The sequence below is a fragment of the Lutjanus erythropterus genome, chromosome 5, assembly GCF_056507025.1.
Source record: "Lutjanus erythropterus isolate fLutEry1 chromosome 5, fLutEry1.hap2, whole genome shotgun sequence".
Lineage (NCBI taxonomy): Eukaryota > Metazoa > Chordata > Actinopteri > Lutjaniformes > Lutjanidae > Lutjanus > Lutjanus erythropterus.
The window spans coordinates 39,195,376-39,219,138 of record NC_139321.1 but is presented as its reverse complement, the minus strand read 5'-3'; the positions used below and the strand labels follow the sequence as shown (position 1 = coordinate 39,219,138).

General features: G+C 38.0%; 1 protein-coding gene across 1 annotated transcript; it reads right to left on the bottom strand.

The window, feature by feature from the left end:
* Positions 1–22,236, bottom strand: npm1b (nucleophosmin 1b). The gene is made up of 11 exons (XM_084719798.1): positions 22,161–22,236; positions 21,767–21,849; positions 20,591–20,710; positions 19,862–19,955; positions 19,096–19,187; positions 18,511–18,569; positions 18,278–18,350; positions 11,779–11,877; positions 2,851–2,946; positions 2,682–2,756; positions 1–549 (listed from the first exon to the last, which is right to left on the bottom strand). The coding sequence occupies exons 1-11, from the start codon at positions 22,207–22,209 to the stop codon at positions 496–498; spliced, it is 894 nt and encodes a 297-aa protein (XP_084575924.1). The 5' UTR covers positions 22,210–22,236; the 3' UTR covers positions 1–495.
* Positions 22,237–23,763: the final 1,527 nt, after the last annotated feature.

Below are 23,763 nucleotides of genomic sequence, written 5' to 3'. Positions count from 1 at the left end.
CTGGACTGGTAACATGACACCGAGAAGAAGTACTATTGGATTTTACTTTGGCATAAACTGCTGGTAATAGCATACTTAATCATAATTTTTGAATATGTGGAATAAAGTGTGTTAGCATGTGATTTCGAGCACAACTTTAGACATTTGCAGGTGATGCTAATACTTTCCTTCCCTATAGATGGTGCAGATTGGCATATGATGAAGTAGCTTCCCCCTTATGGAAAATGTGCAGTCTGCTAAACAGAAATGAGTGAGTTTGTCAGTGAATTGCAAACTAGCTCCAGGGGGTGCTTCGCATCTAAAAGAAAAAAACAACACTGATGACACCTGAATCATTAATGGCTTTACCCATTTTCAGCACTTAGTCCTTCTGTTCTCTCCAAGTCAGAGTTTGCAGTGATGACATAATAAGGCCAAGTAGGAAATCTCGCTGACTGTGCCTTTAAATGTCTGTCAGGATGCAAAACATACAAATGCTTCAAAGCACAAGGTTTGTTACTTCTTTTCGATCTTCAGTGTTTGTACAAAACTCCAAAGGTCCTTGACCACCTGAGGAAGGTGCAGAGAGAGGAGGGAGGGGTAACGACAGAACAGAAGAAATAAATTATAAATCATCCAAATGAAGTGCTACACAGCATTAGACACATGACTCACTTTTACTGCAACATGCTTTTGTGCGTCTCGCCTGTGGGAACACTGAGTTTAGATGGGGCTGTTGGGGAACGACGAGGGGTTGGGTGGGGGCAACAGTACATACCAGAGTATATGACTAGGTGCTCCAGGTCTGACAGATCTCAGCCTTGGCTGATGAAACCAAAGCACTTCCACAGATGTTTCTACACACTGGGATCAACAAGCTCTCCCCGACCCAACTCCACCCCCACTCTTTTTCTTGTCCAACCGGCCCTTACGTCGCCCTAAACAGCTTTCACCTGCTCTCATAGCTGTACAGTTAACATTTTAACACTATAATGCATTCCCAAATCAATGTTCAAATAGCCCTTTTCAAGTGATCGCCTTCGAACAGATGCTTTGATGACAAACTGCCTAACATAATTTAGTCTGTGGTGATAATCTAAAGGTTTTTGGGTGATTAATTCATGTCCTGTGCATGTAATGTGCAGGGGCTGTTGTTTTTCTTCTAAAATGACAGGCAGCATTAGAAAAGATTTAAGTCCTGCATTTAGAAAAACCCTTCTATTGGGCTGGTCAAAGGCCTTGAATGTGAAAGAGAGTGGTACCATCCACATACCGCCAGTCCCTTCATTAAGGCTACAAAAGACACACAATCCAGTAAATCACTGTGAAGGAGTTTGCCTTGGCAGGTATACTCCCATTCCATCTCAAAAGAGCCCGCTGACACAAAATGAATATAATTCAACGAGAACACACTGTGCTGCAGAGATGTCTGAGGCATAATGGACAGTGTAAGGTATGAGGACAGTGCAAGGAACAATAATGCATTCCTAGGTATCTTTCATGGCAAAAAAGCTCTTAAACCTGAAATGAAGGTTGATGTAAATGTGTCCATGTGCAACTAACACCCAACGAGTGGAACATTTCTACAACCTCAAATCCAAAAAAGTTTGGACACTGGGTAAAACGCAAATCAAAACTGAATGCAATAATTTCCTAATTCTTTTTTTTTTTGTTTTACCTCTATTTTGTTTAAAAATAATACAAAAATAAGATACTTATTGTTCAAACTGAAAAAAAGACTTTTATAAATAAACAGTCATTCTGATTTTTTTGCAAGTTGTGAAATGCTCAAAAGCATTTCACAGGTAAACAGGTTCATTGATAACAGTTAATATTATGTGATTGGGTGTGAAAGGGGCATCCTAAAAAGGTTCAGTCATCCACAAGAAAGGATGGGTCAAGGGTCATCACTTTGTGAAAAACTGCTAAAGAATAGCATTTCTCAAAACACAGTTTCAAGAAACTAAGTGATTTCACCATGTATATATCATAATAGAATTAAAAGATTCAGAGTTTTCAGGGAAATCTCTGCATGTAGGGGCAAGACCGAAACCAGCTTTAAGCCATGTAACCATCAGTTCCTCCTCATCTGCCAGCATCTGTGATGGTATGGCATGTTAAGTAGCCATAACACGAGTATCCATGAAGGCCCCATTGATGCTGAAACATGCTACATACAGGATTTGGAGCGGCATATGCTGCCATCCAAACTACGTATTTCTCAGAGACGTCCCTGCTTATTTTGCCAACACAATGTCAAAACACATTCTGCACGTTACCACAGTGTGGCTTTGTAGTAAAAGAGTTTGGGTACTAGAGTGACCTGCCTGTCAGTCCAGTCTCCCATTGAAAATGTGTGGTGGATTATGAAGTCATATGTCAAGCAGCAATGTGAAAGAATTTCACTTTCAAAACTATAAAAAAAAATAGTGTACTCAGCTCTCAAAGACTTACTGAATGTCATAAAACAGGTCACAGTGGTAAACGTTTCTGGAATCTGTTGCAGCCATCAAATTCAGAATGAGGGTCAATTTACAAAAAACAAAGTTTACTAGTTTAAACATTAAATATCTTGTCTTTGCACTGTGTTCAATTTTATATAGGCTGGAAAGTTTACTGCATGCCTTGTAATCAGGGCTCTGAAAGCCAAGAGAAATCAATAAATATATGCATAATATATAAAATGACTCATGCAGACTTACTTTTTTGTCTGAGATTTTAAAAGCACTCTTCACGAAATTCTCAAACTTCTGCTCTGTCTTCGGTAGTGGTTTTCCCTGTTGGAAAAAAAGGCCATTAAATCATCAGCTTAAGCGTGCGTCAGACATTCAATTAAGACTGGTAATTTGCAACAGAGGATGACAGCCTTACCTCCTTGGCTGCCGTTGACAACTTGTTCTTAATCTCAGGGAGAGAGGGAGATTTAGACGGGCCAGCCTGGGGTTTGTCTTTTCCTGGGGCAGGTGTCTTGGGAAAAAAAAAATACATCACCCAGATAAGAACCACTGATTGATATGTCAAATAGAGAGAGAAATTTACAGAGTTGTAGATAAGAAGATAACTTCAACTCTTGCGTAAAAGCTTATTTTTCTGTCTCCTTATTTGAACTCAACTCAAATTTGCTAATTCTAACTTAATGGTGATGAAGCAATTTGCTGACCGACTGGCCAGTCTGGGCTGCAGCCCTATCGTGACCCATTTTGTCTGGGTCTGTGTTTACAGCCTTGGCATGGGCAACCAGCTGGAAGAAGATAAAAGCATCAGAAAGGACAACAAATTCTAGCCTAATTACACCATCTTTTCTTTCTTTCTTTCTTTCTTTCTTTTTTTTTTTTTTTTTTACAAATACATCAGGTACAAATTATGTTTTTATTGTTTGCAAGCGGGAGAGGGCAAGCCCCAACTCTCCAATGAGTAATAGAGATTGTTTGTCAAATGTGTTTTTCCCTTGATGGTAAATCCCAAACGAGTGAACTAAAGAAAAAAAGGTCAAAGTGCAACCAATGTTCTTCTGCTCGTTTCTCAATAAAAGCTATACTAACAAATCAAATTAATGACTTCCAAGAGACTCTTCTCACTCTTCTTTTCAACGTTTATGAGCGGTCAAGACTAAAAACAATAGTTTCACAAGCGGCCCTTCTTTATCGTGTTTGGTGCTGTTTCAACACATGAAGAGTGCCCTGTGTTTGTGAAGATGAGAGCAGCGTGAGTGCTGAACCAGCGGGGCTCACAGGTGTGTCCAGACCTGGGCAGCCGAGGGCCCCAGAGGTCCTAAATTAGAAGTGTACCAATGTGACACAACAACAACACACACCATAAGCCGCGACTGCATGTTACACAAGCCACAGAGCTTGTCCCTACATGCAAAGCCAGTGTGGAATCCAGTGAAATTGCAGGGTTTCATTGATAGCCAGAGACACATTTGAAAGAAGAGGGAAGCCATGTATAAAGCAACTCTTTACCCTGCAAGTCAAAAAACAGCAAAACCTCTCGAGCAAATGGACATTGTTTGGTTGGTTGTATGTCGATTTGAGTAGCTTTTTTTTTTTTTTTTAAATCAAATTTGATCTTCTACTAACCTGTCATATTACTTGAGTCAGACACGAAAACCAAAATGTGCTGTAAGTGAAAACTGTTTGATTTTCAGCAGATTTAGGCTGACATAAAAGCTGATTTTGTCACAAACAACCAAGTATTGTTTGGAGTCGAATAAAAAAAATAGAGATGCTACACCTTGCCATGCACAAGTGGAACATTTTCTTATGTTGAATGTGCAGTTTAACCACAGCTCCAGTAAACCACACTGTAGATGCACACAGAAAGCTGCAGAGCACTTTACACTTTACTTATTTTTTGATTGTTCTGTTTGTTTAAATCAGGGGTCTCAAACCCAAATTGGCTTAGGGCCAGACAGTACTGTCATCTTATAAGGAAGTCAATTCAATGTTCAAGTGCTGCAAGAAAGGGCAATATTTTCTCTAGATTTACTTTGTTTCTGTATAAGTCTATATACATTAGTTTGCCGCACATATACACAACCTAAGCAAACTTCCAGTGGATCTTTAATACACCTGACAAAAACCCTGACCCCTGGCTCACTAACCATTGTTTGTTTTTGTCTGAGATTTCATCAAACGCCACAGAGGATGCAGTGAAAACTGTAGCTTTGTCACGTAACTGATCATATATACCACTTGATAACTTGCTAATCTGCTCTGCCACTGTGTTTGCAGATATAGAAATATAGTTGAACAAGCTCTTCTTTTCTGGACAGAGAATATCAGTCTTTTGCAATGTGCAATCCTTCAGTAATACATACATGAAACATTTTAAAAAAGAACTGTATTTTCATTTTCATTTTATTCAGTTTAAGGCTAGTTTAAATTGGGGTGACACAACAAGAATAATAATTCTAAATAATAATTTCATGTCGCGGGCCGGAGGGAGGGGGAGGAGGGGCCGAAAATGGCCCCTAGACTAGCAGTTTAAGACCCCAGGCTTCAATCGTTTGTGCTATGTTTAACATAATTAATGTAAAACAATGTAAGAAAAACACACACACATCCCTGAGCTCAATGGGTTGGGTACTAGATCAAAAACGTATCACATAAAAAGCTTGCTGCTCCCCCCTCTACCCCCTTAACAATGAGGACTCTGATCTGATTCTGATTTATGTTGCCCCATATTCTTTTCTGTAAATATGAGATACTGCATCTTGGTACATTCAATTGTTGTGGAATGCTCTCTATTATATTGCATTCCTGATGTTACAGCTTCTCATTCGGTTAGACTAGTTAGACAGAGGCACCTCTAATAGTTAGTGCATTATGATGGAGAACTTACTTATTGGGGGTTCAAGAGCTGTATATATTTGTGAAATTTTCCAGTGTGTGTACATATACGTGTCATATACGTGTGTGTGTATATATATGTAGCTACTAGAGATGTATGTATACAGTATGAATTATGCATCAAATTAGATTTGATTTAGATCTTTGACATCTTTCATACTCTAACATTGTATGGCGGTTGAGACTTATAAGGTATTGTAGGTCCACACTTTGTTAGAACATGTATATATCCTATGATGTTTATTGACCTGTGAATCTGTATATATGTCTAAGGTTTGCCTTCAGAATTGAGGTCAGTGTCTGTGTTGTGTTTGTCCTCTTCTGATTTGTGCTTTGTGTAAGGTGGCGACTCTGTATAGATGAGCAGCAGTCTGAGGAAGAGCTGTTAGCTTGAAATGACACACCAATAAATTGTTCAAAGGGGAGCTCTTTTGGTGTGGAGAATTTTTCAGTTTCTTTTCTTAGATTTCACATAACTAATGTGACACTAGAATTGTTTAGATAAAGCTTAAACTGAGAGAAAGACGTGTGTTTTATATCTTATTATTAATGAGTAAAGAGAAAGCAATCAACATATGCCATGTGTTACTACTTGATACTTTAAACACCTTCAGAAACTCTGGGCCTTAAAAACCAGGGTAAGACTTGAAATGGTTAAAAACAGGTGGAATGATCTTGATAAAAAAAAATCCCTCTGTGAAAAATGTAATTATCTGTCCCTGTCCCCAAGAGATTTGCATTTTATGGCGTAGATCAAAAGGTATAAAATGAAGAAAACCTTGATGCACACATACCACTCTACAAAAAAAAAAAGAGCACATATGCTGCTGGCTCCTGGCCAGACAAATGCGCTACGTATTTATTATTTATGGGCAGCTCTCTACTTCCAAGGACAGCTGTGGACCTGAAACAGCTGATAAACACACAAAGCCAGCAAGCTTTTTCATCTGGGCCAGACACTGATTACAGATGCCACGAGACATGGAACTTAATCACAAGCACGCTATCATTTGATGCAATCTCTTGTCTTCAATCCAGTGCAAACACATGGTTGTGACACCTTTGCTCATCAGGTCTGTCCGGGGATGGTAATTGCCATTTTGTTGGAATGAGAGCCTTGGAGGCCCATGTCTGGGGAAAATGCCAGGTCACCAGGAACTGTGAGTCTAATCCTATGACTTGTATCTGTATATGGAAAAGGGGTTGGTTTTTCAAACATCTTTCATGCACAACAAGTCATAGTTAGAAGCAAACATCCTTACACTCAAGGGGAAAGTAAATAAATGCTAACAAGACAGGCACCTGCTGTAACACATGTCAATCAGTCGCTAAAACAATGACTCACACCCTTTTGGGATAAGCCTGAGTGGAGTGGTTAACAACTTTTATGACTGTGACGTGTGCTTCAAGGCATCAACTCCTCCAAACCCATCAATCAAAAGACACCAGCTGCAAGATAAAGTTACTTCAGATCAGCACAACTCGAGTTAGCTGGTTCTCATATCAAGCCTGTTACGCAAGAAGGTGCAGCAACATGCTGGGCTGAGAGAGGTGAGAACTGCGGTACTGGCAACAGATCTGACAAGCCAATCTAATGACCAGTCACCTGCATTTAGTGAAGAAAAAACAGACACCCACGCCCGCTTCCTCGCTCCTCAGGGGCATCTGGAAGCGCAAGCTGCGCCAGACATCAAACGCTGGTAATGAGAGCAATTGGGAGAAGGTGTGTCCAGGAAGTGAGGGGTGTGAAGAGGTTGTAGAGAGGGAACAGTTGTTGTGTATAAGTGGAGAGGGGATGGGGGCAGCCGAAGCTCCACGGGCCAGAAAGCTGAACTGGCGGGATGGTTTCGACAGTTCAGCTGCCTGTCGGCTAATGCCCCAGAGCGTTTCAAAAGCCACTGTGTTATGTCTGGACAACGGCCACTACAGAATTAGCTGCACTCTCCCACACACCAAGAACGCTAGCCCTGGGGGGAATCGCTTTCTCGCCTTAGGAATTTAGCGGCTCTGTGGATCAGTGTTTAACATGATAAGAATTACACTGCTATTTTTCAAGACTTTTGAAGAAGTGACAATGTTCTTATGTGCACCAGGTGTGTGCGTGAGCGAGGCAAGCCTTTAGCCTAAGCCATGTTTTACTATCTACTATACTATAATCTCAATATACTTCTAGGCTATTCCATGATAGACAATATATAGGAGGGTTGCAACTAACCATTATTTTTTTTATTGTAGATCAATCTGTTATTTTCTCATGTAACTAATGAGTTGCTTGGTCTGGAAAATGGTGAAAAATGTCAATCGGTGTTTCCAAAGCCCAAGACAATGTTCTCCAGTGTCTTGTTTTGCCCACAACCCATAGATGTTCAGTTTAAAGGAGTAAAGAAACCAGATAATACTTGCAATTAACAAGCTGGAATTTACTTAAAAACTACTAAAAACAATTATTCAATTATCATTACAGCTTTTTTTATATCTTATAATATTTAAGGAATTGTTTGTGTTTTAAGTAAATTTTATTTGAGTCTTTGAAGGATGTAAGTTTTTAGGTTGCATTAGTGTGTTACGTTGTGAGCCCCTAACCCAAGACAATTTTCTATCATGTGGCAGTTCTGTTAATCTTGAATCATGCGCAGTTTCATATGATGATGTTATAAAATATGATGCACTGGTGTGGATTAAACTGACAAATAGTATATGACTATTTTAAGTAAATTTTGCTATAATACATATGTACTTTAATTAAGTTTTAGAAAGCAGAACTTTTACTTGTAGTGAAGTAAGGCTGGACGATATGGAAAAAAATCAAATATTACAACAGTTTTGACTAAATAACTCAATATTATATATGTTGTATATTGTTTTTAACAACCGTTATGTCAAAGCAAATTTTATGTCAGAGCAAATTCATTTAGTTCTAAAAATGTGTATTAAACATGTTGGTGATTTGCCCATGGATTACACCATTTGAATCATTTAACTAAAGATGAGCATGAATTGCTAAGCTGGGCATTTTTTTTTTAAATGGTGGCTATGAGGCAAAGTGAGCCGAATTCTGTGGGATACATTGAGCCAGTAGTTCACTTTACTGTAACACAAGACACTGAGGTTAAGTCAAGATTTTGAAGAATATGATGGCATTTCAATTTAGTATTACACAACTGGTCTTGTTTATCTTGTTAAACATTGTAGAAAACCTATCATGTCAAGAACCCACAAGAGAAAGATCAACTGGGGCTCAACAACACTTTTTCCTTCAGTAACATCATTTTATGAATATTATAATTATTATTATTAGAAGTAGTAGTAGTAGTAGAAGTAATAGAAGTGGTACAAGTGGTACAAGTGGTACAAGTAGTAGTAGTAGTATATTATCTTTTTGCTCCTAAAAATGCTTTCACTGTACTTCTGTCTCATTTTTCTTTGCCGAGAGGACAACATAAGTTAATTATGCAGTTAATTATTATGCAGTGTTTTAAGTAGGCCAGATGTATTGTGGCCAAAATCTTGAAACCTGACTTGATCTCAAAGACTTTAGGTTTGAACAAAAAAAAAAAAAAAGACTTGTGAGCATCTCTGATATTACCAAAATGAGATTTTTGATCAGTAATCATCAGTAATGTGGATATAATGCCTAATGGGTAAAGAAAAATAATGGAACAGATGGATCAGTCTGACAAGTTCAGAAAGTGACATCACTTTACTGTTATGTTGCCTTTACAACCAGGAAGAGACAACACATAAATGATATTCAAAATCTTAGATGATATCTACTTTCATATCACAACATTGATATAATAGATGTATCGCACAGCCCTAATCCAGCATTTGCATGCCAACACATAATGCCTTATGTAATCATTTTAATCACAGCATGCTGTATGAAATTTGTAAACTTGCAGAGAAGCTTGCCAATTTGTACTCTCTGATGTGTGTGTGTGTGTGTGTGTGTGTGTGTGTGTGTGTGTGTGTGTGTGTGTGTGTGTGTGTGTGAGTGTGTGTGTGTGTGTGTGTGTGTGTGTGCTACAAGGGGCTGGGGGGGCTTCAAAGGTGGCTGCAACACAAGACGTCGGGGTCAGGCCAAGGGGTCGCGGGTTTAAACCTTGCCCCAGGAAACCTGTTTAGAGGTCAGGTGTGTTTGCTTAAAGAGAGGCAGAGTTCAAGCTTTGGGTTTTGAGAGGCGGCTGTCCGAGACATTCCATCCAAAGAAATTAACTATCAGGTTGAGCTAATTGTAATGTGCATTTATCACATTCCTTGGCAGTACAATGGGATGGCTTTCCAAGTTTTTGTTCAATTTTTAGCATGTTTTAATTGTGAATACCAATAAATGCCAAAGAATACCCTTGCTCATAGATAACATATCTGCTATGTCTTTCAGGTTTTGACTTCAGAGATACTGTAAGTTGTGGGAGATCCATATCTGTTTGCAAAGAACAAGGATTTTATATATGGAGGTTTTATATTTCTGCTCTCCACTGCTATGTTTCTTTTCTGTGTATATCACACCAAATCATTAAATTAATCAGTCAATTATTTTCTTGATTAACTATTGTTTGTATTAAAATGTCAGAAAATGGTGAAAAATGTCTATCATTGTTTCCCAAAGCTGAAAGATGACATCCTAAAATGTTTTGTTTTACTCACAACCCAAAGATATCCAGTTTACTGTCACAAAGGAGTGAAGAAACTGGCAACTAATTGAATAATTGATTCCTCATTCATCCATTGCCCATGTGTACTTATTCTGATCTGCTGATTTCACATTGCTGAATGAAATCTATGATTCTGGCTTCAACACTCGACACTGGCCAGCTACAGTAACCTCAAAGGGTCAAAACCCAAACTCAGAATACAGCTACAGCTTGGAGGAGACACTGCGTGGCAGGAGAAGACAGCACATATACTTATATTTTGTTTATTGCTCACTAGTTTGATGAGCAGGAACAGCTAAAGTTTTCAATCTACTTTCATACACAGTGTAGCAATGATGCTGCTGACATAAAACTCAAAAGATTGACCGACATGCAATGTGGATTGTTTCTGTAAGTATCAGACATTATAAACAGTCACCAGAATCTACTTCTTCAGTCTAGTGTTAAAAAAGCCATTCAAAAAAATAAAAAATAAATTGTAACATTGAATCACAATACTATTGCTATAAGTGTATCGTTCCAGCCTCAGCTGACCCTCCGCTAGGCCCTGGCAGGTATATCTACATAATAGATGACAGAAATACACTCATTAACGTGTGAAAAGGAAGCACAGGGACTTGATTGGTGCAATGCACCTTGAGATGAGTCACCCTGCTGGACCAGCTGCACTGCGATCACGGAAGACAGCTAGGATAAGAGTTAAGCTAACTCGGCTTAGACCTGAGACAGTGAGCCAGAGAGATACGCATCGTCGTCGACCCACTTTGATTCTACATCAGCCAACATCCTCCTCCTCAAGCCCCCCCAGAACAAATGCAGATGCAGTGGGATCTAACAAGTTACTGCAGCTAGTAAGCTAGTGTTAGTTAGCCAGACATGCTAACATTCGCAGCTTATGATGCGATTGAAGACAAGAGTTTAATCCATTCACCACATATGCGCTCTTGTGTTTCATGTTTTTGAGAGACGACAAAAAAGACGCCACCATCCAGACTCATGAAATGCAGAGTATTGCTCTCCTCAGACCCTCCTGCACACCTTCAACATGTAGAGAAACATAAAGCTTGGCAGCACTGGTTATGGTTGCTAACCTATGATTGGAGGGATTCCATTTGGGGCGGGGTTTAGCGAAGGGACAATTGTTAGGCATTAAAATCTTGAAAATGTGATACCAGCTCAAGCTCTGTACTATGTTAGTGTGCTTATATGTGACTTTAATGTTTTATACATATAGAAGTGCAGGGAACAACCAGCTGAAATTGCATGGCTAATCACTGAGTCAATGAAGTGATGCAAGTTACTTAAACAAAGCTATTAAACTACATTTATGATGTAGAATGCAAACAAGAACTTCAGATTGTGGACAGTGGTTGTTAGGTTTGGGACAGTTCAAAGTAGAATGCAGGACAGTTGCAGGACTCTGAGGAAAAGAGTTAATTTCCAGCTCTGGACATGATGTCTTTCATTAGGAATAGAGTTTCTGGCTTTGACTACAGTCTAGCATAATTGCAGACCTAATTAATCAGTCAAACAGATAATGTTCTGGCCCTCAAAACGAATCTAGTAACATTATTTCCAAACAAATTTCAAACTATAAAAAAAATAAAAGGAGAAAGGGATTTGTTTTTGTTTAGGAAGGAGTGACCTGTGTTGCCATTCAAGTAAAAAGTGCTGAAAAAACATGGTCTCTCAGTTGACAGCTGATATCTTGTCTACAGTTTGATGGCTGTCAAGCAGTTAATTAAACAACCACAAATAAATAAAGCTGAGCTTGTAATAAGAGCCTTTCCTACCTTCATCTGTGGTTTGACTGCTGATCCTGATGATTTTCCTGCAGGGCCGTTCTGTTTCACTGGAGTCTTGTTGGGCTTCTTTGCTGAAGACTCAAGGCTCTGAGAAAGAAATTCAACCAAAATTGAGACATTAGCAGTATATAAAGATAGACAACAAGACAGCTCCCCAAAAATGAAGCCAACATCTTGATCACCTTATGGCTGGCTGCAGTACAGATCATAAACTCCCCCCCTGAGTTTGGACCATTTGAGACAACTGTAGCTGGCCAGTGTTAAGTGATGAAGCTACAGAGTAGCAGACTGAGTTAGCAATGTGAAATCAGCAGCTATTAGTTTATTCCAACAGTGCAGAGGAAATGTATGCCTTAAAGTCTGAACATATGTTGATTTATGTTAAATATGCTAAGTAAAATGCATCAGATAATATAACGGCATTTGCAATGCTAATTCCCATTGGCCCATCAATGGGAATTCCTATTATGTGTTAGCACTGAGCTAACAGATCAAGTGCTAGTTAACTGTATATGTTTTAAACAAATGATTCAGGAATTAAAAATCGATTCAGGAATTCTATTTAAAAACAATCAGGATACTTAAGAGAATTGATGATCTCTTCCACCTCTACAGAAAATGAATGCTGTATGACTTTGTCATCCTAAGCATAAGGAAAACTTGCCAATAATCGATTCCAGCATTTTAGGCAGTAAGAGTCATTTTCTGATGCTGGTATTGGATCAACTTTACAAACAACCCCTTTATATTTACCATATTCCTGTTTGTTCCAAACTGTGACAGTGGTTCCTTTCTGTGTAGCTTACAGACTTTTCCCCTGATAGTCTGTGTTAAATATTAAAATAACTCTGCCTCTTTGGGGCTCTAGTAATTGTGTCATGTTGTTTTGAAAACTCCCATATCAAAGCGCTAATTGCCAAGCCTCTTTTATAGCTGACAAATTATAATTGGCATGAAACATAATATGAACCACATTTAGTAGAAGGGCTTGGAATTGTGGTTCATTTTCTTCAGAGTCTTTCGCCATGAGGTGTTCATGTTGTTTTCTCTCCCCCCTGTAAGGTCATAATAATATCAATGCCGCACATGTAGACTATTTTTAAAAGCATTTTAACCCGTGAAGACAAAAACGTACAACTCACAGCTAGAAACAACAAGGATAAGGGCATACTTTCTAAAAGCTAAGGGAGTAGAGGCATTCCTAATATTATATTTTTGATCTGATTAGGTATCTTAGTAAAAAGGCTTGTCCATCTACAGGCTGTACTAAAAACATAACTGCAACCAGATCAAGACTCAAAACTGAAATTATCTCCAAGCACCAGCGCTCTATATGAAATTACAGAGGAAGCACCAGAAATACTTGGTAATTTGTCACTGATCAGATACTTAGTACCCCAATAACCTGTCATTGTTCTCCTCCACACTGGAGGCCTTCCCGTCAGGTTTCCATTGCTCTCAGTCACCTGTGTAATTACCTTGTAATAGCCGAGGCAAGTACCTGCATTTCCTGAGCACCAACCCTTTCCTTGCAATCACTGGTATTCAGTTTGGAATGGGCTAGCAGTGTAATTGCCTGTGTTGACATAACTGCTACAAGGCAATTACACATGTTATTTCCTCGAGCAATGCCTGGTAACACAAGATGCTGGAAGGATGTTCCAGCATGGTTGCGTAGCTTTTTGTTTCTCAGAACATAAGGATAATACATGAAAGACAGAACTCAATCAAGTAGAGAAACTTTGTGCTTTCTTCAAACTCTTCATTGATGCATCTTGACTCATTTTCACCTCAGAATAACAACACAAGATGTTATATTTTCCTTGGGTTTTGGCCTATCTCCTTTCAACCTCTTTAACCAATGATTTATATCACTTTGCTTCTACCACAAAAAGGAGGACACCACTAAAAGACTGCAGAGTGCATGCTTTGATTGTGACAATATCTGCATGTGACAAGAACAAAAAAAGGCATTGTGCTGTTCATGTCATGTTAAGGTTAAACACTTGCCTCCATCATAATGAAGATTGGCTTATTTGACTTGTTTAGCAGATATACAACTCAAAACAATTACTAAATAATCCGTTTCAATCACTTACTTCCTCACAATCCCACTACTTGGTATCTAAGTCAGCTACATGACTCTAACTCTCCATGAACGCTACAAGGTGACAAGTAGGGTCAGGTATTGTTTAAAAAAATTACGATACCAATACCAGTACCAGTACCCTTAAAGTGATGCAAATACCAATACTAGTACTTCATTCGATACCTTTTTTCAAAGGTTCTTCTTTATGAGGAACACTTAAGCAAAACCATGTAAATAGTATTTTTATTTCTAGAATTGGTTACCAAAAGGATTGAATGCAGGTATGGTTTGACTGGAGAGGTTTCATAGTTGGTACTAGGTAGGACTGAACTTGAATGAACTCCATTGGTATCAGTATCACTTTACATGGACTGGTATTGGTAGTAGTATTGTAATTTTTTAAACTCTATAGAGCCCTGGTCTCAAGGCTTGTGTTGGAGCAGCAGTCTGAGATGTTCAGGACTGCAAACTGCAAGTTCCTGATTCATCAGAAGGTAGGAATTGTCAGTTGCTTTTTGTAAACACAACAGAAAGGTAGTTGATTGTTGATTCTTATTCTCAGGATGTCAAATACCAATGTTTTGGTTTGGTAAAGTGTCCCAGGCATAATGATATAAAGAGAATAAGGTAAGAGCAGAGGGCAGGGTCTCTGCAGGTGCAGGCACTGCCACACACCTCTGGTGGGTCGTGCACGGTGAATGATGATGATTAGTTTTTTATGAGTCAATGCATTGTTTTTTGGGGGGTGGAAATCCTGCATAGTTTCCCGTTAAATACAATGTATCTCAACTGTGTCCTCTCCTTAATACTGTATGTGTTTTATTCCCAGTGATGAAACTGGCATTGCCAAGCTGCTCCGTTGCCAAAATTAAGATAACTGCTTCAAGTAATGATGCAAGACTTACTTGTCATGACAATGGTGAAAAATTGCAATTCAAACACCTGAATGCAATTCAGACGTGGGCCACATGCCTCTGGATCTTGTAACAAACATGTTTACTCTTCAGAAGACATTAGTCTAAATTACAGACTACATTTATAATGTTTTCTCATTTCTTGTTTAGATCAAATATCTGATTACGATATGTTTTCATTACGGCATTATTGTGGCAAAAAGAATTCACAATAATGATATTATAGAAATATCTATAGAAACTTTATAGGGAACATAATAATTCTATCAGTCAAATTTATCTTTAAATTGATGTATTTTGTCTGTTTTTTGACAAATGAATTACACTCAAAATACAAGTATAGGGAGGCAGAGAGAGAGTCTGTTACCATAAACACACAAAAGCATACAAAAAGTGCAATGACACTTTATGTGTGTGTGTGTGTGTGTGTGTGTGTGTGTGTGTGTGTGTGTGTGTGTGTGTGTGTGTGTGTGTGTGTGTAGCACTTGGGGAGGGGAGACAAAGCACAAACAGAAAGAAAAGGAAATGACCATGCAGTATGTTTAAGCTGCACTGGATTTACATGAAATTAACATATATGTTTTATTAACTTCATTATTAACATCACAACACCCTATGTCTGATCAAAGAACGCAAACTAGATTATAGGACCAGTATCTGTAAGTGACCAAGACTTTGATGCAAACTTTCCATGAACAATGCTCTGGACACATTTTGGCTGGTACCTAAAACAGTAATACGGTTCAACACAATAGAGAGGGAAAAATGATAACATATTGTTAAATTAGCAGTCAAAAAAATTATAATTGCTCCCAGCCGTACTTTTTAGACTTTTGTGCTATCATTATTAAAGAATGGGACAGGATAGGCATGAAACTAAAGAGAAGAAAGGTGAAAAAAAGGATTAAGGTCATGGAGGGGAGGGTGTGGGGTGCAGACGAATTGGAAGAGAAGACAACAGAATAAATCAACAGGTGACAGAAATGCTCAGCTGTCATCTGACCCTGAGGCAAGGATCGGCGCTCACGTCGCAGGTATGCGCATCTGCCCCGCTTTGATCTTTTGCCTGGCACAGTTTGCACTGGGATAGCGTGTTTAAAAAAAAAAAAAAAAAAAAGAAAAGAAATCACAAACAGACACCGACGTAAAAAATGAGGCAGATACACACATGCACCCACACACTTGCAAATGATTGTGGTAACACGCAAAACAAGTGTTCAAAGGAAAAAGGCCAGGTGCAAAGCTGAAATGGCATGAGAGACGATAAAAAGGAGCAATCATATTAACAGTGGGATGACAGAGGGACAAAGATATGCAGCGTTACAGAAAAATGGGGGAAGATGTTTCCCATAACTGGTGTGTGTGTGCTAGAGGGAGTCTTTGTGCATATATTGTGTACATGAAACTGGATGTAGTTTGTGTTTCTCTGCATATGTACTGTAGATATATGTAGTTAAAGTTTGCAGACTGTGTGCATTTTGCAAGTATGCATGTGTACCTGCACACTTAATTGTAGATGTCTACAGGGTGTGTGTGTGTGTGTGTGTGTGTGTGTGTGTGTGTGTGTGTGTGTGTGTGTGGATGTCTCTGCGTGTGTGTATGTATAAGATAACATAGTGCCGCCTTGTTGGTGAGACAGTGAGAATTCAAGCAGATTACAGAGGAGAAATCCAATCATTACGCCACACAGACCCTGTGTTTTACTCGTGGAAAACAGGTGGGTACATGAGCGAACAGGATGAAAAAGTTCCATGTTTTGTCTCATACAGAAAGGTGGACGGTCAGTGAGTGCAGAAATGGGAAGGGCCTGCTGAAATGAAATGCTTCTATAGGATACAGTCTGTGGGAGTTTAAATGATGTGGGAGAAACAAAAGGGGAGCAGGCAGACTGCAGGAACACAGAGAAATTCCTTTCACACACAAACACACACACACACACAAAGAAAAAACTGAGGGGAAGCCCTTGGCTACCCTGACACCTGGTGGACAACACGGGACTGGAAACACTCCAACTTCATTTGATCTACTCTACAAGTTTAAGTTTGGTGACCTGCAAGGACATTTAGTTTGGTTTGAACACCGATCACAGTGATGCAATGAAGGCTTTGCAAATATTTTATAAAAAATAAACACAGGAAGATTTCTCAACTGATAATACTGAAGGTACAATTCAAGACTGCAGATAGCTTCAAACATTTACACATCTCAAAAGGATAAAAACTCAATTTAAATTTATTCAAACAAATATCTAATGCTATTTATGCTTCTCAAATTCCTCCTCGGGACTCAAGGACTGCTTGCTTGCCTGAGGCAAGTAAAATGCAATGTCAGGCAACTCACCTTCCCAATTGGGCAACAGTTAAAGAGGAATTACACTACTGACTATTTTGATAATGGATTAATTGTTTAAGTAATCTTTCATGCAAAAATTGTGGAACCTGCCGTTTTCAGCTTTTCAAATATGGAAAATTTCAAATATTGTTTCTCATCATATTGAACTGAATATCTTTGGAAATTTGACATTCAAAGGCATCACTTTGGACTGAAAAACTGGGTGGACGTTTTTCACTATTTTCTGAAAGTTTGTAGACATTGCAGCCCTAAACTAAACATGACAATCAACTTTAGTATTTGTGGTTGTTTGATAACTGCTAATAAATAAAACAATTTGTACAGGGGCAATTAACAGTGGAACAAGGATATTTCTGACCCACTTGGGCAAGTGAAAAAAAAGACATTTATGTTGAACCCTGCTTTGGTTTATCTAACAAAGACCAAATGGTAAGGATGGTAAAACCAGCACTAGTTCAGACTCATTTTGATCCCTACAGGCTTTCAGAACATGTGGACCCTGTCAGATGTAATCAATCAAGCTCTTATAACTATTTAATGCCAGTTACATGGATCGCTTAAAAAGGACAGAAATCTACATAATACTCCAGAAAAGTTGCTCCACAGAGGCTCTAGGTTGGCATGTTGACAGTGGGGACAGATATGTTGTTTTCAATTTCAGCGAATTCTAATTTAATGTCATGGCAGTCATACTGGGCCGTGTAAGTCACAGAATTGTGACATTGCAAGTGCTTGATAATGGGTGTTTCGCTGCATGCAGTGTGAAGGAGATTGTATCTGGTAGTAAAATATATCCACTTCATTATTACACATCATATGTTTAGTTACTTTTTCTCGAAAGCAGAGATTTTTCAAAGACAAAATCAAGACAAACTCCCCAACATGTTTTTTTTTCCTATGATTTCTACATGTATTTATGGATGTTTATTTGTGACAGACATCAGAATCACATAATATTACTGGAAAGTGTAGCTTAAGTCAGGTTGAATCTAAAAATATGTGTATCATATCTGTGTGCCCTCATGAGGAAGTGCACCTCACAGTTTACAGATGTTCATTTTTTTACAGGTGCAATCAAAGTTTAATTTTAAATATTATTTCTAAAAAAGAACAAAAAAAAGACCATTCTTACTTTTTTGAGCTCTTTTCCGACATTCTTCTGAGGCTTCACTTCATTTTCATCACTGTCATCATCTTCATCATCACTACAAAAAAGGGGTACAGAAAAAAAAAACTCAGGCACTCAGGGTAAAGTAATAAATAAACAATAAGTATGGTGAATAAAATGATTCCTTAATTATGCATGAGACTTAAATTTTAGGCAGATAAATGTGGTAGTTTCATTGAGGGATGAATAAAACGTACTCGTCATCATCCTCGTCGCTGTCGTCTTCATCGTCGTCAGAATCCATCTTTAGTTTTTTCTACAAAGAAAATTAATCAGTTTCACAGAGGGTCTGAAAGGTCAGTACTGCTGAGGGTTTTACCATGGAATGACAAAATAACAATATATCTTTTCTTAAATGGACTTTTTGAGGGATTTTATCTCATCTCATTTACACAATGTGACAACACGCAGTGTTTTGTTTGTATTTGTTTTAGTAGCCACAAAGCAAGAAATTAGCATCAGCTACAGCAGTGTTTCTCAACCCTGGTCCTCAGGGCCCCCTGCATGTTTTATATGTTTCTCTGCTCAAACACACCTGATTCAAATGATCAGCTCATCATCAAGCCTCTGCAGAAGCCTGATAACAACCTGATCATTTAAATCAGGAAGACCAGGGTTGGGAAACACTGTGCTACAGGAATGTTTTCCCAAACCTTATGTTATATTGATATCATCTTAACATTACAGTTTAAAAACTGTACGTCATGATTTTACAAAGATTAAAAGAGTTGAAAGCAGCTCTGTAGCTAAACGATTTGAAAGAACACACAGAAGGTAGGTACCAGTGGAGGTTTCTTCCCTGACATCAGGCCTGCAGGCCGCTTCACTGGTGACGTGTTGTTCTCCTCTTCTTCATCCTCTGAATCCTTCACACCTACAGAGCAAAGCACTCGTCACTGGAACTGCACAGTGATGAATTCTGTTTAATTAAGATTTACCTGTACCATATATTGACTGTTTGGTAATATACAGTAGTTACATGATCAATTGAGTAAAATAACATTTTAACAATGGATGATGTTTCATACAAAAATTAACATGTCCCGCTGTAATAATCCATAGTTGTTTTAGAAGAAAAGCCATTTGTAAAAAAAAATCAGTTTTTTTAACCTTCTACTGAAAAAATATTTCCCATTATTCATTGGTCCTTTCCCACCAAAACTAGCTGTAAAGATGCAAATCTTAAAGGAACACTTTACCCCAAAAATAAAGTCTGAAGAACGGATTCTCAATACCTCTTTCAATACCACGGCAAAAAAGGAAGAAGTCCTATGCACAAAAAAGGCTATTTTTCCTTTTCTTTTCACTGTTAACAAACCTGCAAACAGTGCTGACACAGAAAAAACTGTCTGGTGTTGCTGCAAGACAAATTTCAACTGAGCTGAACTATTGCTCTTGTACTTTCCATGATAACCAATGTCAGTATAGTGTTGTTTTCAAACATGAGGTACTGAGGTATGCCATAATTCTGACAGCCTTAGTGTGGGGTGGGTAAGTTGTTCAGGGAAAGGAAATAGCTGCACCACCAACTGTTACTTTAATACTCACTAACAAAATGCTGCCCACTGATGTGAACTGGTCCAGAACCAGACTGGAGACGGAAGGTAACAGGAGGTGTGATTTCAAATCCACCTAAACCCATCTGGCAAGACAAGGTGGACAATTACAACAACAACAAAAAAAACTATTTCATAACAATTAATATACTATTTGTATCATTTCATTGTTTTTTTTTCCCCACTTACATTCTTGGTTTGTTACGTTTTTGTTTGTTTGTTCCATGGTATGAATGACTTTTCCTTATAAGTTTTTGTCACTTTATTAAGCATGACAGAGCTGAAATAAATGTAATTTTTACTATTCCAAGTTTAAAAAAAGAAAATTACAAAGCTAGATATTATAGATTATATATCATCTACTAGTAGGGCTGCATGATATGGTAAAAAAAAAAGACAATTATATTGACAGATATTGTAACTGCAGTATAATTTATGATTAGTGGGAATGATCACTTTTACATCACAATTTTCCTTTTCACCAGAAAAAAAAAAGATGGGACATTTTCTTACACCTGGAGATTAAGATTTGTAGATCAAGGCATCCCTACAGCACTAAAGTACTTCATTATAACACTGCCACACATTTAGCCTTTATTTAAAAATTGCAGCTGCTGTAATTTAGATATTTCACTTGGCCATATTACAATTTCAATAATATTTGGATTAATTGCGCAGCCCTACCTAATAGACATGCCTCAACAGACATTAAATCACTCACAGAGGGCAGGACGGACGGTTTCAGGACAACCAGCGGCACTTTGGTCCTTTTTCCATCATAAGTGAGACCCTCGACTTCCACCATGTGGAACTTATCCTCAGCCTCGGCTCCCAGACACACCTGGAAAAACAGCACAGATTACCCTTAATAACACCACCACCACCTAAATCTCTGAGCATCATCAGGCTAACGCTGATCCTGATGTTCCACAAAAGTGCACGTTTCAACTGATAAATCTTATGTTTCTTTTCTTTCTGCAATAAGACATCCTAGGAAGATTACTGCCCCCAGTTAGAGTCAAACTTTCTTTCAAATTCCCGTGAATGCCAGTTCCAGTTTGAGTGAGTAAGAATGATCTCAGTGCTACTGACAGTTAAAACAATTGGTTGATTAATTAATTTGACAGTAATTATTGCAGGTTAATGCAATTCTTCCAGTTAAGGTACCAACCTGGAGTCAACTGAGGCTCTAATATTAAAAGTACAACTTTTAATATTAGAGCCGTAACTTTATCAGTCAGGATATAATTTTAGGATTCACAGGTTTCTTGCTTTTTTCTTGTTTCTTGTTGTACATGTAACTATTGCTTATAGCATATATTTTTCTGTGACTGCAGCAACATGCTGGCACCAAGACAGACTCTTCCTGTCCTTTTTGTCTTTGTCACATATAAGACTTCAGGCTACCCACAAGGCCACCTTCCCTAAAGGGAGCTGGTGTATTTTTCCAGGTGGAAACTCTATAATCTAACAATGGAATAGCTGTCATTAGTGAAAAAAAAAATTGAATTGCATCATTGTGAAAATGAAAAGTCAAATCTCTAAGCACCCTGGTCAATAATCTGCAAACTGTAAATAATCTATTACATGATAATTATGCAATAAATTGTGCAGCCCTACATATGAATAATATATAAAACGTGTAAGGTATTAAATTAGCATGTAGGACCTATATTTGTACAACTAGACTGGATGTAATCCCTGGCGCATAACACATGAACAGAGAGTACACAGATTATGTAATTAACATATACGTTTGCCTCCTCATCACTCCGTGCAAACAACCTGGAACTTCATATATGTAATGCTCATGATCTTTACATGTGAAACATGCGTTAAAGCCGTCATTCAGCTGGGAAAATTATATTCTACATGCAATGTTAAGAGTTGTCCTTACTGCTTTGAGTGACAGCTGTTGCTCCGTATCATCGTCGTCTACGTCAACTTTGAACTCCCGTTTGTCCGTTGTGAGGGTGCAACCTGGTGAAAACGATAAGTGCAACGTGTTAACTAACATTATGCTAGCATTTATCTTAAACACCATACCTAAATGTATAAAACTGTTTGAGGTGTGGGGACTTTGCGTCTTCTAGCTGTGTATCCCCATGCTTTGCTCTGCTAGCTAACAAAAGAGCTGAATTGGCGCGAGTGGGGGCAGGCAGGTTAGCCAGCTATTTAGCTAACTTCCTCCAGTTAGAATTATTAAATGGCTACCTGTGCATGACAACATGGCAGTTAAACTGATTGTGCGACCGAAAAATGATTAGGTTTGTCAGTATAAGCGAGCTCACCAAACAAGTACATTTGGGGTCTGCTCAAATCTGAGATATCGTCCTCCATCTTTGTAGTGGGTGGTTACACTTCCGTAAACTGCTGTGACAGACACATCATCGAGCCGATGGCGAAGTAGTACATGATGACGTTTAAAAACACTTGAGCCAATAGAATTTCTGACTTGGCGGGACAAACGAAATAGAACGTGCCAATGGATGAACACTAGATGGAGCTGTCGTAATATATACCGTAGATTGAGGGCCTCTCTCAACTAAATGGCATTCTGTAAACAAAAAAATAAATCAAATGAATGTAATAATCATTAATCTGAAAGTGAAGTTATGCATCATCTTTCAACAGAGGCTTCTTCTTCTTCTTCTTCTTCTTCTTCTTCTTCTTCTTCTTCTTCTTCTTCTTCTTCTACTACTACTACTACCATGACTACTATGACTGCTACTTCTACTACTACTTTAAATCTAAAATATTTAACAGATGAATTATGTTCTGATCTGATCCAAACACCCATAACCCTTAATAAATATACAATATAAATCCTCCTCCCACCCCTAGTGGAAACCAGCTCTCTGTAGTCCAAGAGACATACTGCATAGAAGAGGGTCCCTGCTCTATTTGCTATCTTGTAAAGCATCCTTGGCTTAGAAAAAAATGAGAACCTCTGACATAAGCTACATTGGACTACATACATACATACATACATGTACTAGTAAATAATTAGTAATTAATATATATATATATATATATATATATATATATATATATATATATATATATATATATATATATATATATATATATATATATATATATACATATACATATATATATATATATATAACCTACAATCCACACTCAAAAAATAGATATTAAAATATGTAAGGAGGAATAGGAGACTCATCAAGGTAGATAACAAGAAGGGAAATAATGATCACGTGTTTGATAATCAGGTATATATAACATATAAAGTGTTCTTTGCACAGCCACCAGGTTCCTGATTATCTGTCTTTTGCAAGTTGTTTGTATCTTCCTAATCTGCAACAGCTTCCTCAAATAAGCATTACAGCTTTTATATTAATATTGGGATATTCTCCCTTATGTCCATCGCTTAATGTGCTGTTTGAACTAAATAAAAGAGGCCTTTGGCCAGTAATATTAAAAGTCCAGCCCAAGGGGCAGTTGCAGCCCTTGAAGAGTCTTCTGTGGTGGTTAAAAATATTGATAGTAAAATGGAGAGCCATTGCAGTATTACAGTGGAGAGAAATTACATAACCTTGTATGAAACTTTCCAAACTGCACACTGAATAATTTTATCAATGGCACAGCTTATTTTAGGGAGAAAAAAAACACAATTTATTGTGTATTTAAAGCATTCCTCTTCTGGGTCTGTTGGTTTAAATTACAACCATATATTATCATTAAAAGTTTAGTGTAATATGAGAGCTGATTAATACTCTACGTTGATCAGATATTCAATAGCCTTTATTCCTTTCCCTCCATTCCTGTTGTCATGACTATATTTTTTAATTTTGACACTCTGGATTGCTTGTTTTGCTCTTTAGTCCTAGAGCTGGTGTAGATTCACTGTTTAGCTCAAAGGCACTG